This window comes from Uranotaenia lowii, chromosome 2 (assembly GCF_029784155.1).
Source record: "Uranotaenia lowii strain MFRU-FL chromosome 2, ASM2978415v1, whole genome shotgun sequence".
Classification (NCBI taxonomy): domain Eukaryota; kingdom Metazoa; phylum Arthropoda; class Insecta; order Diptera; family Culicidae; genus Uranotaenia; species Uranotaenia lowii.
In genome coordinates, this window is record NC_073692.1 from 358,390,633 (window position 1) to 358,407,565 (window position 16,933).

The 16,933-nt window shown below is 32.4% G+C and overlaps 1 protein-coding gene across 1 annotated transcript in view; it reads right to left on the reverse strand.

Moving 5' to 3' along the window:
- Nucleotides 1–2,976: 2,976 nt before the first annotated feature.
- Nucleotides 2,977–16,933, reverse strand: part of LOC129747896 (exostosin-1-like) — a 90,849-nt gene continuing 76,892 nt past the window's right edge. Inside the window, exon 2 of the mRNA XM_055742286.1 lies at nucleotides 2,977–10,112. Within this exon, the coding sequence (XP_055598261.1) occupies nucleotides 10,010–10,112 (103 nt within the window). The 3' untranslated portion in view covers nucleotides 2,977–10,009. The remainder of the gene's footprint in view (nucleotides 10,113–16,933) is intronic.

Below are 16,933 nucleotides of genomic sequence, written 5' to 3' on the forward strand. Positions count from 1 at the left end.
ATAATAATACTATTAAAAAATATGTATGGAGAAACGCAAAATACAATATCTCCGCTCTTTCGGATAAGCTGAAAGAGAAGTCAATAACTTATCTCTATACTATTTGAAAGCAGAAAAGAGATAACATGAGTCAACGTTGAAGCTAGCCGGTCAGATACGAGAGCAGCGGAGAGTAACTGGTCATTCTGTTGGTAATTGTTGATTGCGATAGACGTCACAAGTGTTGTCTTAAAAAAAAAGGACAATCCTACCAAAGCAAATATGGCCGACAAAACCCAAATGGAAGGCGAAGTGGCTTCGGGACACGACAAACAGTTGACGTTATTTGTGACATTTCGGCATCATAACACATGAGGGACTGCAACCGAGGATTCTCGTTTTTTTTTGTCCGCAATGTGTAAAGATTTTTAAAATACCAAGCAAAGATTTTTTACGACTATCCATATATAACTGGGTTTCGGATATTTTATCAATCTGCATTTACTATTTTTTTTTGAATTATTTTTTTCAATACTTTTCTTAATTTTTTTATATTTTTTTAAATTTTTTTCATATTATGTTTTTCCTTTTTTCATAAGTTTTTTATTTTAAATTATTTTTTCTTTTTTTATTATTTTAAACATATTTTAATAATTTTAATTTTTTTTTTATTTTTTTATTAAATTTATATTCATAGTTTTTCACTTTCTTTTCATTGTTTTTTTTTTTAATTTTTGAACATTTTTTTTGTTTTTTATAATTTTTTTTTTCATTATTATTTAATTTTTGTGATTATTTTTATTTTTTTTTTCATAACTTTTCAATTTTTTTTTACATTTTATATTTTTTTTATTTATTTTTTAATTTGTTTTTTAATTTTTACAAAATTTTATCATTATTTTTCAAATTCATTATTTTTTTATATTTTTCATTATTTTTAATTTTTTTTTCATTTTTTTCATTATTTATTAAAATCATTTTATAAAAAGATATTTTTTTCATTATTTTTTTATGTTTTTTCCTTTTTTTATTTTTCTGCATTTGTCTTTATTATTTTTCTTCATTAGTCATTCATTTATAATTTTTTTTCATTAATTTTTTCAATTTTTTTCATTTTTTTTCATAAGTTTTATTTATATTTTTTTATTATTTTATTTTTCTTAATATTTTTATTGATAATTTTCTTCCTTTTTTTTATTATTTTTCCTTTTTTTTATCTTTTTCTTTTATTTATTTTTTTCCTTTTTTATTTTTTGTCCCTTTTTTATTTTTTTTTCCTTTTTCATATTTTTCCTTTTATATTTTTGTTCCTTTTTTTTATTTTTTTCTCCTTTTTTAATTTTTCTTCCATTTTTATTATTTTTCCTATTTTTAGTTTTTCCTTTTTTTATTTTTTTCCTGTTATTATATTTTTTCCTTTTTATATTTTTGTTTTTTTTTCCTTTTTTAATTTTTTTTTCCTTTTCTAATTTTTTTTTCCTTTTTTTCCTTTTTTTTATTTTTTTTCCATTTTTTATTTTTTTTTTCCTTTTTTTTCCTTTTTTTGTTTTTTTTTCCTTTTTTTATTTTTTTTCCTTTTTTTCCTTTTTTTATTTGTTTTCCTTTTCTTATTTTTTTTCCATTTTTTTTCCTTTTTTTATTTTTTTTCCATTTTTTTTCCTTTTTTTTTCCTTTTTTTATTTTTTTTCCTTTTTTAATTTTTTTTTCCTTTTTTATTTTTTTTTCCTTTTTTTATTTTTTTCCTTTTTTTATTTTTTTCCTTTTTCTGTTCCTTTTTTTTGTTTTGGAAGAAAAATACCATTTTAAGTTATTTTTCCTTTTTTATTTTTTTTTCCTTATTTTATTTTTTTCCTTGTTTTTTTTCCTTATTTTATTTTTTTTTCCTAATTTTATTTTTTTTTCCTTATTTTATTTTTTTTTTTTTCATTTTTTATTATTTTTCCTTTTTTATTTTTATTTTCCTTTTTTATTTTTATTTTCCTTTTTTCCTTTTTTCCTTTTTTTATTTTTTTTTCTTTTTTTCATTTTTTTTTATTTTTTTTTTCTTTTTTTCATTTTTTTTTCTTTTTTTTATTTTTTTTTCTTTTTTTATTTTTTTTATTTTTTTTCTTTTTTTAATTTTCATTTCTTTTTTTAATTTTTATTTCTTTTTTTTATTTTTTTTCCTTTTCTTATTTTTTCCCCTTTTATTCTTTTCCTTTTTTATTTTCTTACTTTCTATCAATATTTTTTTCATTTTTTTTCAGTTATTTTTTATTTTTTCAGTTTTTTTTCAGTTTTTTTATGTTTTTCATTTTTTTTAAAGTTTTTTTTTTTAATTTTTTTCAGTTTAATTTTTTATTTTTTTCAGTTTTTTTTTTAAATTTTTTTTCATTTTTTTTATTTTTTTCAGTTTTTTTTTATTTTTCAGTTTTTTTTTATTTTTTTCAGTTTTTTTTATTTTTTTCAGTTTTTTTTCAGTTTTTTTTCAGTTTTTTTTATTTTTTTCAGTTTTTTTTTTATTTTTTTCATTTTTTTTTTATTTTTTTCAGTTTTTTTTTATTTTTTCATTATTTTTTCTTTTTTTTTATTTCTTTTTGAAATTTGTGTTTTTTCATAATTTTTTCACTACTTTTTAATTTTTTTTTCATATTTTTTTGCATAATTTTTAATTTTTTTCATAATTTTTTAATTTTTCCATTTTTTTTTTTGTAATTTTTTTACTTCATTATTTTTTTTTCATTTTTATTTCATTTTTTTTCATTATTTTTGTTTTAATTTTTTTTTTTTTTTTGTTTTTTTTTTAAATTTTTTTCTATTATTTTTTTTTTAGTTTTTTTATTTTTTTTATATTTTTTAATTTTTTTTAATATTTTTTCATAATTTCTTACTTTTTTCATTCAATTCTTGTTTTTTTTTCATTATTTTTTTTAAATCATCATTTTTTTAAATATTTTTTGTTATTTTCTATTTTTTTTTTTTTCTTTTTCTTTTTTGAGTTACAATTTTCAGGTTATTTTATATATTTTTTTGTTTCATTTTATTTTTTTGTTTTATTTATTTTTCATTTTGTTTTATTGAATTTTTTTCTTTACCTTTTTCCTTTTTTTCAGAATTTTAGATTAAGGATCAAGATCACGACCTTGGATCAAAACCCATGATCAGATTCAGGTATTTAAAATAAGGGATCAGGATTAAGAATCAGGATCAGAATCCTGGTACATAATCTGTAATCAGTATTAGGACATGACTTCTGGGTCCAGGGTCCATGATCAGGTTCAGGATTACGGATAAGTATCGGAATCCACGACCTGAATCAATATTTAGGATCATTTTCCGGAACAATATATATATTCAAAATTCTGATCCAGGACCTGGGATAAGGATCGAAATTTGACCCTTTTAACACCAAACGACGATATAACGCTGCGGTGAATTTCTTAAGTTATTTTTCTCATCTCATGAGTCCTATGTTTCAAAAGACAGAAATCTTAAAGAAACGTCGTTTGTATTCACCATTCGGTGTACAACACTTTTCTTTATGGAAACTGTAAATATCTCTTCTACTTTCATTTTTTTTTTTTTGGTAAATTTTTACAAATGGGGAGATTTGGCTCGCTATACCATTGGAAGAGGTTGTGAAATTCCAATGCCTATAAAGCAAATCTCTGTGCCGAAAATGCACTGAAAAATGTACTGTACCAAAGATGATATGATTGGAAAAGCACTAATGGCATAAAGACTCGAGCTCCCAAGCAAAATGATGTATGATCACTTCATTCATACTAAACAAGAAAAAAATAAAATAAAAATAAAAAATGATGTGAGGATCGAACTCACTGCAACATCTCATCTCAGCTTGCCTGTTCAATATTTTATCCAGTGCACCATCTGAGTCGGTTGGCAAACGATGGTTTATTGTTAAAATTCTTCCGCCACCGCCGATTATTCCACCTCCAAGGAAGTTCATTATTGGAGTAGAATCTGATTTGTGAGTGAACTTAAGGGGGGGGTAGGGTCTAACGGGTATAAAAAAACACCATTTTCATGATTTTTTTCTAGAGCTATCGTTCAAACAAATGTATTCAAATTTTTTGCATTATACAAAGCATTGTTAAAAGACCATTTAGTAATTTTTTCGTAGAAAAATATTGAAAAATGAGCCGGTGACGGAGCATTTTCGAGGATGCCTTTTAGAAAACAGGATTTGCGGTGGACACTGTATCTCAGCACAGAATCATCTGAATTCAAAAAATCAGAGCAAAATATTTTTAATAGATGTTTTTCTGGACCCCAACGTTTTTATTTAACTTAAAAATATTTTTTTGAAATTTTTGTGGCTGTTTGAAGTAAAAACTACGATTTTTGACTTAAAAATCCGCCATTTTTCACCTATAAAATCTCCCCAAAGTAAAAAAATCAAAAAACAAAAACGTTGGGGTCTGGTATTTCATATGTAGAAACTATGTTCCAAATTTGAAAAGAATCGGATAAGTAGTTTTCAAATGACGATGTCCACGGACTTTAAAAATGTGCTTTCGAGAAAAACGTATTTGAAGTTTCAGCTCTTGCTTTCTTGCAGTATTAGATAGGAGGAGATAAAGGCCTATAACTTCTACAGTTTTGCTTCAATTGACTTGAAAATTTGACACAACATTCTTGAAATGTTTTACAATAAGAAAATAAAAAAATAAAAAAATCGATTTTTTGAAAGTGTTAGACCCTACCCCCCCCCTTAAAAGTTAAGATCCGGATCTGGGATCATGATTCAGGATCAGAGTCTGGTATGCGAATCCAGGATTAAAATCGGAATCAGGATCAGGGATCTTAAGAAAAGATAAATTGGATCACAATAATTTTTGTATTCCTAAGATTATTTTTTTAAACAGCCAGCATAATTTTTGTTACACCAGCTACTCGTCTAGCAAACTACTCAGACTCATTTGGTTCGTAAATCGCAATCCTATTGCAATTTGCATTCAAAGTTCATCGTCTCTAGTTTTGCGTCCATTCAGCCAGACAACGGCGCGCGGCGATCAACACAATTGATGCAAAAGCATTTTGCCTAAATTGCTTTAATAATTTTGCCATTCCTCATCTGTCTGTCGACAGGCTATCGTTTCGTTCCATCTTTGTCGTCGTCGTCGACGGTGACATCGACATCCGTCGTCATTTTCATTTGTCATCCAAGCCAAACAGTGGCCTGGTGTATTAGCAATTAAGCAAAAGACTCATCTGACCTACAACGGGATAACATATGGCCGGACAATTGAGATTGAGCTTCATTGAGCGGAAGATGCCATCCAGTCGATGTGTATGCAGAATCGGACATTCATATGTACGTATGATGTTTTCCAACAAACTACAATGAGCTCAAAAATGGGTCCATAGAAAAGGAGCAGCTTTTCCTTCGTATTTCATCATCTCTCGATTCCTTGGAATCGGAAAATAGAGGTTATTGGTGCAAGATTGGAGCATCTTAAATCTAAAGTGGGCGGGGTATGAGGGATGGTTGAAGTTGGTACCTTCAGCGTATTAGCCTCGTTAGGTTCGGCGTAGAAGCGAAGAGTCGTCATAAGCCCTTGGGTTGGTCCCTTACCTTCGTCTGGTCTGGGTTCAGGTTAGGTGTACCCCAAAGTACGTGCGATGAATTCCAAATGCTGCTCGGGGTTTCGGTTTCAACCTTTTACGGCGGCAGCTCCACCGCACACACAAACACCGGCAACGCTAGGAAAAATGGGTTTATTGGGTGGATGATAAAATGAGTTCAAAGCTGGGAAATGATACAAGACCCTCCCTCTGTACCTGAGTATTTTCCCTCCATCCCATCCCATCTCTCAAATCTTATCGAGTCAAGGTCAGATCAATCGAATCGTTTTCTCGCAAAACGAATAACGACGAACGAACGAAGGAAAGACCATGCTTTGGGGATGAAGATGTTGAGAATGTGATAACGATAGAGTTTATTTCACCGAAAAGACGATAACGAGTTCAGGGAACGAATCGACCTGGCTGGCTGCAGCCGGAATTAAGCTGCTTTTGATTAGGAGATTGTATGTGAGATATTTTCCAATGAGATTCATAACAATTGGCTTTGGCTGATGGTTGGATGTTAGTTGTTGTAGTTGTTGTTGTTGTTGTTGTTGTTATTATTGGTGTTGCTGCTGCTACGGAAAACAATAATTGGATTCGGCTTATATGATTGGAAAAATTCTTTTATTCCTTTTTTTAATCCATGAAAAGAGGGTATTGTTACGTATTCAATAAGCATCTTTGCTTTAAATTTATATGTAACCCTTGTTAATTTTTGAAATCCAAAAAAGTAGCCAAGAGTTTAATAAAAAAGCCTTATTTTGTTATGATATCATGTTATGATTCTGTCTTGGTACATTTCGTACCGGAAAACTATAAAATTTTCAATGTGATGGAAAATTTTTAGAGAAACATGAGGGTCAAAGAAAAGAAAGAACAGGGGAGATAAGGGCATAATGGCCACCCTAAGAAAAACGCTTATTTAACCATAGAGAATGTTAATTAAATCATTGTTTCGTGTTCAGTCACCAAATAGTCTATTGCCTAATTGGCTGAAGCTTGTAAAAGTACACAAAAACGTTCAAAAATTCATTTTTAGAATTTTTGCCGTAACTTGAAAACCAGCCACTGTAGGGGCATAATGAGAACCCTCCTCTGGGGCAGAATAAACACCATTAATCGGGGCACGATGAGCGTTTTCTGCCGGGGAATCTAGCAGTGAAATCAACTCAGTGAAGTCAACTGAATAATAAAGCTACAGCTTGACTTGTTTCATCTGACGATTTGGCCTATTGGTAAGGTATCGGAGAGGTAATCAGTAGACTCGAGTTCGGTTCCTGGTCGAGTTTGTTTTTCTTCATTTATCATTCATGATCAATACATTTTGCACTTAACGGTGAGGCGTAGATCCATCAAACAAAGCAATAACAAAATAATCTATGTCTGTTTGTATAATTTAAACAATTCACACACACTCATACATAATGTTCCCGGTGCTTTGTTTGGGGGATTATGCCGCATAATGTAACAATCAAAAAAACCAATCATGAATGATATTTAAAAAAAAATTACCTCGAACAGGAATCGAACTCGAGTCTTTTGATTATCTCTACGAAACCTTCCCAATAGGGCCAAATCGTCAGATGAAATAAGTCAAGCTGTAGCTCTATTATTCAGTTGACTTCATCGAGTTGAATTCGCTGCAAGATTCCCCGACAGAAAACGCTCATCGTGCCCCGATTGATAGTGCTCTGTTCGCCCGAATCAACGAATTGAGGTAAAAACGCGTTTTAGAATTGATTAAAGTGAAAAATACAAAATTTAATGGTAGTGAAAAATGAGAAACAATGTGTAAATCATGTTGCAAAGCGTACATTTAAGATAAAGATGATTTAAATATTATAAAAGCTTATTCGTGGTGCTAAAAGCTTATTCTGTAAAGATGTTAACTATATTTCTTTTTTGGTGCTAAATTAACACTGTAGAGTACGAAACAAATCCTCATGACAATTTATTCAAGAAAATACGTACTGTTGTAGAAAAGATAAGTGCTTGTTATGCCCCGGGTGCTCTTTATGCCCTTATTTCCCCTAAGCTGTAAACATAATGAATTTCTTGAAAAATATAAAATGATAAAATCGACCAACACGATACGATACCGATACTGAAGCGGAGATTGCGGGTTCAAGTCCTGTCGGTGAGCCGTTGTATCTTTTTCGAGAAATGCATGACATTTACGGCTTATGTACTTCCTTTTTTTGACCCTCATGTTATTCTAAAATTTTCCAACACTTTGAAAAACCCTTATTTTGGGACTAGCACAATTTGTGGCAAAAATACAATTTTTCAACCGCAATAACTTTTTTGTTTTAAGTTCAATCGTGTTACAGTGCTAGGGTGAAATATTTGTCTCAAGTTAAGTTTAGAAAATTATTCTTAATTAGCAATCGACTGGTGAAGAAAAAAGTATTCTTGCTTCTTCCGAGCAAAATACCTTAAAATTCCATTAACACTTGAGACTCAAGGACAGCCCTTCCCATGATCAGATCTTGCTGAAATTTGGCATGTGATCTTTTGGTAAGCTTATGATCGATTTCAGCTTGGAACAAGTGGGATTAAGATATCATTTTTAATTCTTCACATACTAAGATAAATACACTGTGGTTCGTAGAATTATTCAAAAAAATAGACAATACTGTTATAGAAAGGTAACCATAACTTCTTCGATTTTCAACCAATTTTAATAAACAGCCACATGAAATCTTTGTTTTTAATTTATCGTTATGGCCCATAGAAAATCAGATTTGTCAAATGTTACCATCGAGTCTCAAGCTAACAACAATGAAGAAAAGTTCTCAGTTATTTTCTCTATAAGAGTCCATTTTTATGTGTTTTTTTTTTCGATCGTAAATTCACTAATTTCATTAATTAAAAATTTCCGGAGAATAACTCAAAAATTGTTCTACTGAGATATTATTTTAATTTCATTTTCATATTCAGTGCCAGATTCCACGTGAAAAGTGATCTTCAGTTTTCTTAGTTCAAAAATGGTATAAACTAGTGTTATTATAGCTGAAAACCGGAAAAACACAATCCAATAATGAAATCTCGAAGAACTAAGCGTGGAATGAAATTCCATCATAGAGAATCATCCTAGAAAATATAACTCAATTTACCTTCTATAAAAACAAAGACAAAAAAAAATGAAAATATGGCTTTATGAAGCAAAGACATCTAAAAACGAATTGGAACATTAACAAGAATGAAAACCGACTGATGAAAATCTAAAATTTATCATCCTTTAAATTTCTGATTTTTTCAATTATTTGATTTCAAATAACTCGTTTTTTCGATTTTATTCCATGTAGTTAGTATGCAATTCTTTTGCAAGATTTTAATGTGTGAGCTCTTAGTAACAAAAGAACGGTATGAAATTTAAGAAAAACATGATTCACATTGCTAAATAAACACAATAGAAAAAAAAACAATATCAAAAAATGAATTAATAGGGGAGAGTGGGGTATCATGTGCCACTTTTCAATCTTTACTCCATAACTTCTTTATTATAAAAGATAAAATGAAAAAAAATAATGGTATGGTTTTCTGCATTTCTAACGTATTATAAGGTATTTCTTTTTAAATAAATTATTCTACTGTTTAAAAATAGTAATATTTTTTGGATTTTGAAAAATAGTGGGGAATCGTGGGCCACCAAATCAAAACTGACCAAACAACATATGTATACATATGTTGGATAAATGGATAAATGTATTGTGAGTTATGAATGTGTATAAAGGTAGGCCCAAGATACCCCACATTACGTGGCCCATGGTTTTCCACTAGAGATGATTTGCAAATTTGCCTTTGAGTGACTTATTAATTATTCATGAACAATTCCTTTTCCTTATGAAAGAGCAAGACAAAACTAAGATTATAATCATATGAGCCATGATCGTAGGAACGAAGGGGGGGAAGGGGTTTGGTGATTAACCCACCCCCAGGTCCTAAAATTATAAGCGAAATCTTCTTCTCTTGAATCAAAATTTTAAATTTTTTATCAAATTTTGATAAACGAGTAAAATTAATCAAGTGTTATAATCTCGACTCAGCACTAAAGCCAAAACCTCTATATCTTATTCCAGGTCCATAGCTTTGCTAAAGTTTTTCAAAAAATTCCTCACTTGTTGATAGAAATTGAGTCCCTGATATCGAATATTAATAAGATAAGAAGACATAGCTTGCCGGGGTGCCCGACTTTGTTCGTTTATTAGCAAAATCAAACGAACATTTAAATTGATTCATTAGAAATATAATTACGCATTTAGCATCCAAACTTTTTTTTTTTTTTTTTTTTTCAAGAGCAGGGAAAAGCCCGCGGGAGTTGATTTTTTTCTTCAAAATCATGCTCCCGTAGGCATAAAACCTCCTCACTATTTATTCATAATTTTTTCATTACTTAATGCTTACAATATTTGGATTTCAACATTATTTCTTTTCTTCACTATCACATTATAAATTTTCATTTGCTTGTTGTGGTTCGAGGCGGTTTGGTGGCGGGTGTTGGCGGTTGGTGTGGGCGATTGGTGAAGGCGGTTGGTGGGGCGGTTTGCGGCAGGCGGTGGCTAGCAGAGAGGGGGTACAGAGAAAATACGGTATGGTGGCGATTAGTGACGGATTAATTGCAAGTGAGGATTTCGACTGTTCGTAGCCCCCAGTGAGATTACTCTCTGTTAAGGGGGTACTTGCGAGCTTGTTTTACAGCTGAGTTAGATTACAGTTGATTTTTTTTTTGCTTTGGTTTACTTTAAGTTAGGTAGTTCATTAAGTTGGTTTTTAGGTAGGCTTTCACTTGGCGTTTGAAGCTGAGTTTGTTCGTTACGAGCTTCAAAAATCCTGGGAGGTTATTATACTTCAATTTGCTGTAATGTTCGGGTGATCTCTTCATCTTCTCCGTATTGGCTCTTCTGTGTACTAGGTTTCTCCTTGATCTTGTGGGAAACCTGTGCCTCAAATACTGAATTGGTTGGTTATGGTGGAAAAGCGGATTATGTAGCTTGTTGTGGATCTGAATGACACTTTGGAGTTCTCTTAATGCGGCTATTGGTAGTATCGACTGCGAGGCTTCTTGAAATAGGCTGTGGGTTGAATACAGTTTGGGTCGTTTGTACACAGCTTTCAGGCAACGGTTCTGCATAGCCTGAAGTGGTTTGATGTCACTTTTCCTAGCTGATCCCCAAATCGAAACCATGTATTGCAACTTGGCTTGCACAAAAGCATGGTTTAAACAAGTTAACTGTTTGGTTGGTACGAACCTCGATATTTTCCAGATGATACTGTGTATTGAACTTAATTCTTTTCGAAGGCCATTTACGTGCACGTTCCATCTTATACGCTCGTCAAAGTTAAGACCCAGATACTTAAACGTTTTAACTTGTTCAATCGTGGTTTGATCAATTCTTAACTGAGAGTGGTCCGCAGACAGGCGATTTGTTGATCTGAAGATCATATATTTGGTTTTATCTAGGTTCAGCGAGAGAAGATTGGCGTCGAAAAATGCTTTCAGCTTTTCCAAATCAGTTGACATTTGGGAAGTTATTGTCGTAACGTCGGCGTGTTCGTATGATAACGATGTATCGTCAGCAAACAGTCTGGGTTTACCATACAAATTTAACTCATGCAAATCGTTAAGATAGATGATAAACAGGAGAGGCCCTAGGTTGCTTCCTTGAGGAACCCCAACTGGAAGTTCTCCTAGATCACTTGTTGCTTTATTGACTTGGACGTATTGCCTTCTGTTAGCTAGGTAACTAGCAAGTAGAGAGTTCGCGTTACCCCTGATTCCATGAGCATCCAGTTTTCGAAGGAGAATTGTGTGATCGATGGTGTCAAAAGCCTTTTTCAGGTCCAAGAATAGCACGCCCATGAACTTGCGATTATCCAGAGCATTGTGAATGGCATCAACTAATTCGGTTGCTGCTGTTTGAGTACTCGATCCTTCTCGAAATCCGTATTGATAGCTATACAGTAGTTTATGGTGATTTAGAAATTGCGTGACACGATCTGCTATAAGCTGTTCTAGGATCTTACTAAAGACCGATAGTATTGAAATTGGTCGATAGTTACTACGATCCGTTTTATTTCCTGCTTTAAAGATCGGTAGAACTCGTGCCATTTTCAGGAACTCTGGGAATACACCGTTCTGAATGCAGTCGTTGAAAATATCCTTTAACAAAGGAGCCAGAAGGATGGGATTTGCTTTGACAAAGTGCACTGGAATCCCATCTGGTCCCGGACTTTTAGAAGAATCAAGCTTGCTAATTTTCAGAACAACTTCTTGTTCTGTAGCTGGTTGAAGATAGATACTATTTCCACTTCCAATGTATCGATATTCATTACTATGGACATTTCTTGGGATAGTGGCCGCGAGCTGAGTCCCAATGTTACAGAAATAGTTATTGAATGCATTGGCTACGGGTTTTCCTTCCTCCGTTACCAATCCATTTAGCTCTAACTTTATCATCTCTCTTTTCGATTCATTCGCTCCTATCAAGTGATTCAGGTTTTTCCACATAACTTTCTGATTCCAAAACTCGGAATAGTTTCTGATAATAAATTTTCTTTGCCTCAGCTTTGGCACGAATGAGGTTTTTCGATACTAGCATCAAAGTATTTTTGAGTTCATCGTTAGCAGGGTACTTTTTGCTACGTGCAAGAGCTTTTTCTTTTATTCGCCTCAGATTCCACACGTCTAGCGACATCCACGGGCAATATCCTTTGACCTTGGCTTCGATAGATATCGTTTTTGAGTATTTTTCTTTTAGTTGACCATACAATGTACTGAGCTTGTCTAGTTTCTCGGCAGGGCTGTTCGCTTGAAGGTTATAAAACGCTACACGGAACGCTTCGTTAAGCTTTTCGTGCTGCACCACTACTTTTTCCAACTTGCGGTGAACTATCGATTTTTTTAGATTCAGGGTGGTCAAAACCATGCTGTGGTCGCTAATATCGAGTGAAACTGTTTCATTTAACATTTGTTCGAATAATGAATCGTGATAAACAACGTGATCGAGAATGTTACAGCTTGCTGGACGGGTTATAAACGTATTCGACACTCGACATCCGTAACAGCTTAGAAGATCTACGTATTGGTCGACTACGGGGCAATTCGTTTTATTGACTGGAATGTTCATGTCACCTACCAGCAAAAAATGGGAATTTGACTTCAAGGATGCAAATACGGAATCAAGTTTGTCGAGAAAAAACTGTACATTTTGAGAAGGAGGTCGGTAAACTGCGTGGACGTCGATTGGCGAGCAACCTGGTTCGAGACGTATGTGTATATAATGAAAGCCATCAATATGTAAATTTTCGATCTCTGAGACAATAAGGGACTCTTTTACAAGAACAGCAAGTCCACCACTGCTAGAATCTGGACGACAGGAAAGGAAGCTACGATATCCATCAACAGTGGCCAAGTATTTTTTCTCCTTTTTCAACCATGTCTCACCAAGAACTAAGACATCAATAAACGCAGGGAATTCTTCTAACAACATTTTTAAGGAATCCAACTTATCTGGATCATTTAGGCCTCTGATGTTAAGTTGCAGAACTCTTAAGAAGTGACGATTGTTTTTGTTTCGGTTATTAGTATATAGAGAATTTAACGAATCGTGTAATATATTTTTATTTGGTTCATTCATTATTATAATTTTATACAGGAACAAATAGGAACAATGTTGATTTTTTACATTTCTCTGAACCCAGCAACACGTTTTGGGGAAGACATTTCCGGAAGTGTGGTGTTTGACGTTTCCATGTCGAGTGAGTGATTCAAACAGCGCTTCTGTGTCGATTTTGCAAGCATGCGTATATCATTCCGGTTCCCAATTTGTTCAATTTTTGCCCCTTCATGGCGCTTGAACAGGATTTTTCCATCTCGTCCAGGCCAAACAAACTTTATGCCGAGCTCACTCTGCATGCTTTTCGCTTCCGACAGCAACTCTTTCCCGAGAGTAGTCAATTCATCTCGAATTGTCACTTTGTTCGAAGATCCCGCATAAATCTCATCGATCTGCGATGCCTGCAGAACTCCGTGTTCACGTTTCTTTTGAAAAAGTAACTCTTTGGTTTGTGCACGCTCAAACGTAACAAGTATTGGTGCAGTTCTCATCGATGAATTTTTGCTCAATAACCTTTTCGCCTCGGCGACATCGCCATCTTTCAGTGGACATCCGATTGTAGTTGCTAGTTTTTTCACTGTATCCATTGTATTCTCCTGCGCGCTCGTCGGTAATCCCAGCACGATGGCATTTTTCTCCAATGCTGATCTGTTGGCTTTATCCAATTCGGTTTCTAATTTATCCACTTTACTAGCCAAGTCGTAATGCTTCTGTTGCCATACATTGACGGTGTTCTTCAGCTTCTCATTATCGTATTGCATTTCCTTGATAGCCTTTCCAATACTTTTAAAATTCCCTCTGAGCTCTTCAAATTTGCTTGATAGAAAATCTTGAGATTCTTCAATGTGCTTATTGGTTTCCATCAAACTATTAACGACTGCTCTGGTCTTGAGTAATTCGTCCCGCACTTCACTGCGAACAGATGACTGGTCCTCCTTGATCCCTCGAACGTACTCCGTCAGCTTGCGAATATCGTTACTAACAGAATCGGCACGATTCACTGCTTGGGTGACACGGGTGAACATGTCGATGCACTCCGGAGAACAGAAAAACGGATTTTTTTTCGTCTTTGCAATGCTATTTCCATAAATTTTTTTACAGCGAAAGTGTACTGATCGATGACAGTGAACGCACTCAATCACTTTGGTTGAATCTTGAACAAGACTTTCGCATATGAAGCAGAAAATATTTATTTCATCTTCCATTGTGTAATATTTTCACTTTATACGCAAATTTTTGATCAGCAGTGTATCACACGAAAATAAAAACAACCGACTGTGTCAGATACCGGGAACGGGTTCAACAAATGAGGTAGAATTCTGCGATAGACTGGTGACAGAAATCGTTTGTTTACGATAGAATAAGAACGGAGTAAGAAATTTTTCGTCGAATACTGCACCGAAATCCGGTAAAATCCAAGTCCTGCGGCAGGTCCGATAGCTGTTTCCAGGTGGGCGACAGATTGCAGCGACTACCAGCCAAAATGGGTACAACAAGCGATACACCAGATGAGTTTTTCAACTTTATCGAAAGCTTTTTGGGAGGAGCGTAAACCAAAGCAAACGTCTAAAACCACAGTCTTCTTTTTTTTTTTTTTTTTGAAGAACTTGAAGAATGATTTAAAATTAATAGATAAGTTTTGATATAAACACATGTTTTAAGTGCTTTTCTTCATAATTTTAAATAAATAATTATGATATTGACGGATATTGGGGAAAATAACCCGGAATTGCACGGCCTGGTTATAAGCGAACAAATATCTGGTTAGCTTGGATTAGAATAATTCTGGATTTTGTGGAACCAAAAATCCACTTATCAACATTGAAATTGGATGTCTGTGATCAGATTTCGGATTCTTTATTCAGTTTTTTGCTATTGAAATCCAGTTTGGATCATCATTGGGAAAAGAAATCTGATTCGAATCTTGGTTTTAGATTTGAAACCTCAACTAGATGCATTTTCCATGGTGATCCTGAATTGAAAAATCCGAAACAGTTTCATCATATGCTATTTTTATTCAGATTTACTTATTTCAAATTAATAATTGAAAAAAAGAATTCTTATTATATGGCGAAAACTCAGAATTCAAATCAAAGATTTCTGGTTGATACAAATTTCTATTGTTGGTTCATAATTAAAAGAAATTATTATCTCGAACTTAGATCAAAAATTCATTATCAGGTCTGGAATTCAGATTTTGAACTCCGGTTCAAAAGGCAGGATTCAAATCCGGAATTCAAATAAAAAGAGAGATTCAGGTTCAGCTCGAAGTAAAGTTTCAAGATCAAGATAAACATATCAATGTGAGAATTTAATTGAAGATTCAAATTGCAGGAGATCGTAGTTTCATAGTTTAAATCCTAGATTCAACATTTAAATTTAATATTTAATCAGAGTCAGTTTGGAAAAACAAACCAGCAGAAACCACAAATATAAAATACAATTTGGATTTGTTTTTAAGATTTCGTTCCTTGAAAACTATAAATTTTATTTTATTCAAAAGAAGCATATGATGCGTATATAAGTCAACAACATATAGGAATATATGCTTACGCAAAGCGATGACGATAGCAGTTGGATTGAGGTTTTTATCTCAACACACAGCTAAGATATTAAGACTAGTCCCCGTTACTCATGGCCCATTTTACCCCACTCTTCCTTAAAATAAGCAGAACAATCACAAGATTAATCAAAACCGTGTTTAAGAAAGCTTCGATACGATTGAACCGTGAAATGTTACAGAAACACTTGTAAATGAACAAAGCAATAGTTAAAAGATCCAAAACCGCAAGGAAATGATTGGTATTGCAAGTAAATCTTTAGAACAGCTCAAATATGCAGAACACAACAAATCATCCCAGAATAAACCACAACTATAGCAAACATGGCAAAAAACATCAAGGACTAAAATTGTGGAAAGATTCCTGAAATCGACAGTAAAAAATAATTTGATAAAACGGTATGAAAGTTCAGAATAATAAATAAACTGAAATCTTGAAATTATGAAGCAAATCGCTTAGAAAATTTTAAATTTGAGAAAGTTTCTATAAATAAAATCATGTAAAACCGAAACGGATGAAAAATAAAAAGGACTTCAAAAGGAGATTAAAGCAATGTTAGTAAATTTATTTAAAAAAAATTCTTGGAATGGCTTCAAAATGCACAAAAAAATGATTCAGAAATATGTTTGAATTCAAAAGGTACATCCAAAAAATGGCTCCAAATATCACAAAACTAGATGATTCTAAAATACCGTTTAATTCACAAAATAAACTTTAGGAAAAGTTCATAAAATTCAAGGATAAGTTTATATCAAAATAATCTTATAATGTGAAAAATTACAAAAATCAAATATATTCGTTAAGAACGGCTTTGAAGTGCAAAAAAATGAACCCTGAATAAGCTCAGAATCGCTAATAAACTTCAACTAGAAAAGTTAAAGAAGGTTGTTCACTGAATCTTACCAAAATATGACTTATTTCATTAACGCAAATTTTATTTATAATTTTATCCAGCAATTTTATGAAAAAAAGGCTCAAAGCGAGTAAACCATTAGACACAGAACGACTTGAAAATGAGAAAGACAGAGAAAATCATAAATAAAACGTTAGAACTAGAAACAGCTTTGAATGGCTTAAAAAAAGATCCAAATTTCAAATTTTCAAGTGCGTTTTATGAGATTTGTGACATATAGATTAAATAAAGTTGGAATATTTAATTGGGCCGGTTCATTGGACTTTTATTTGCGCAATATACAAGATTTG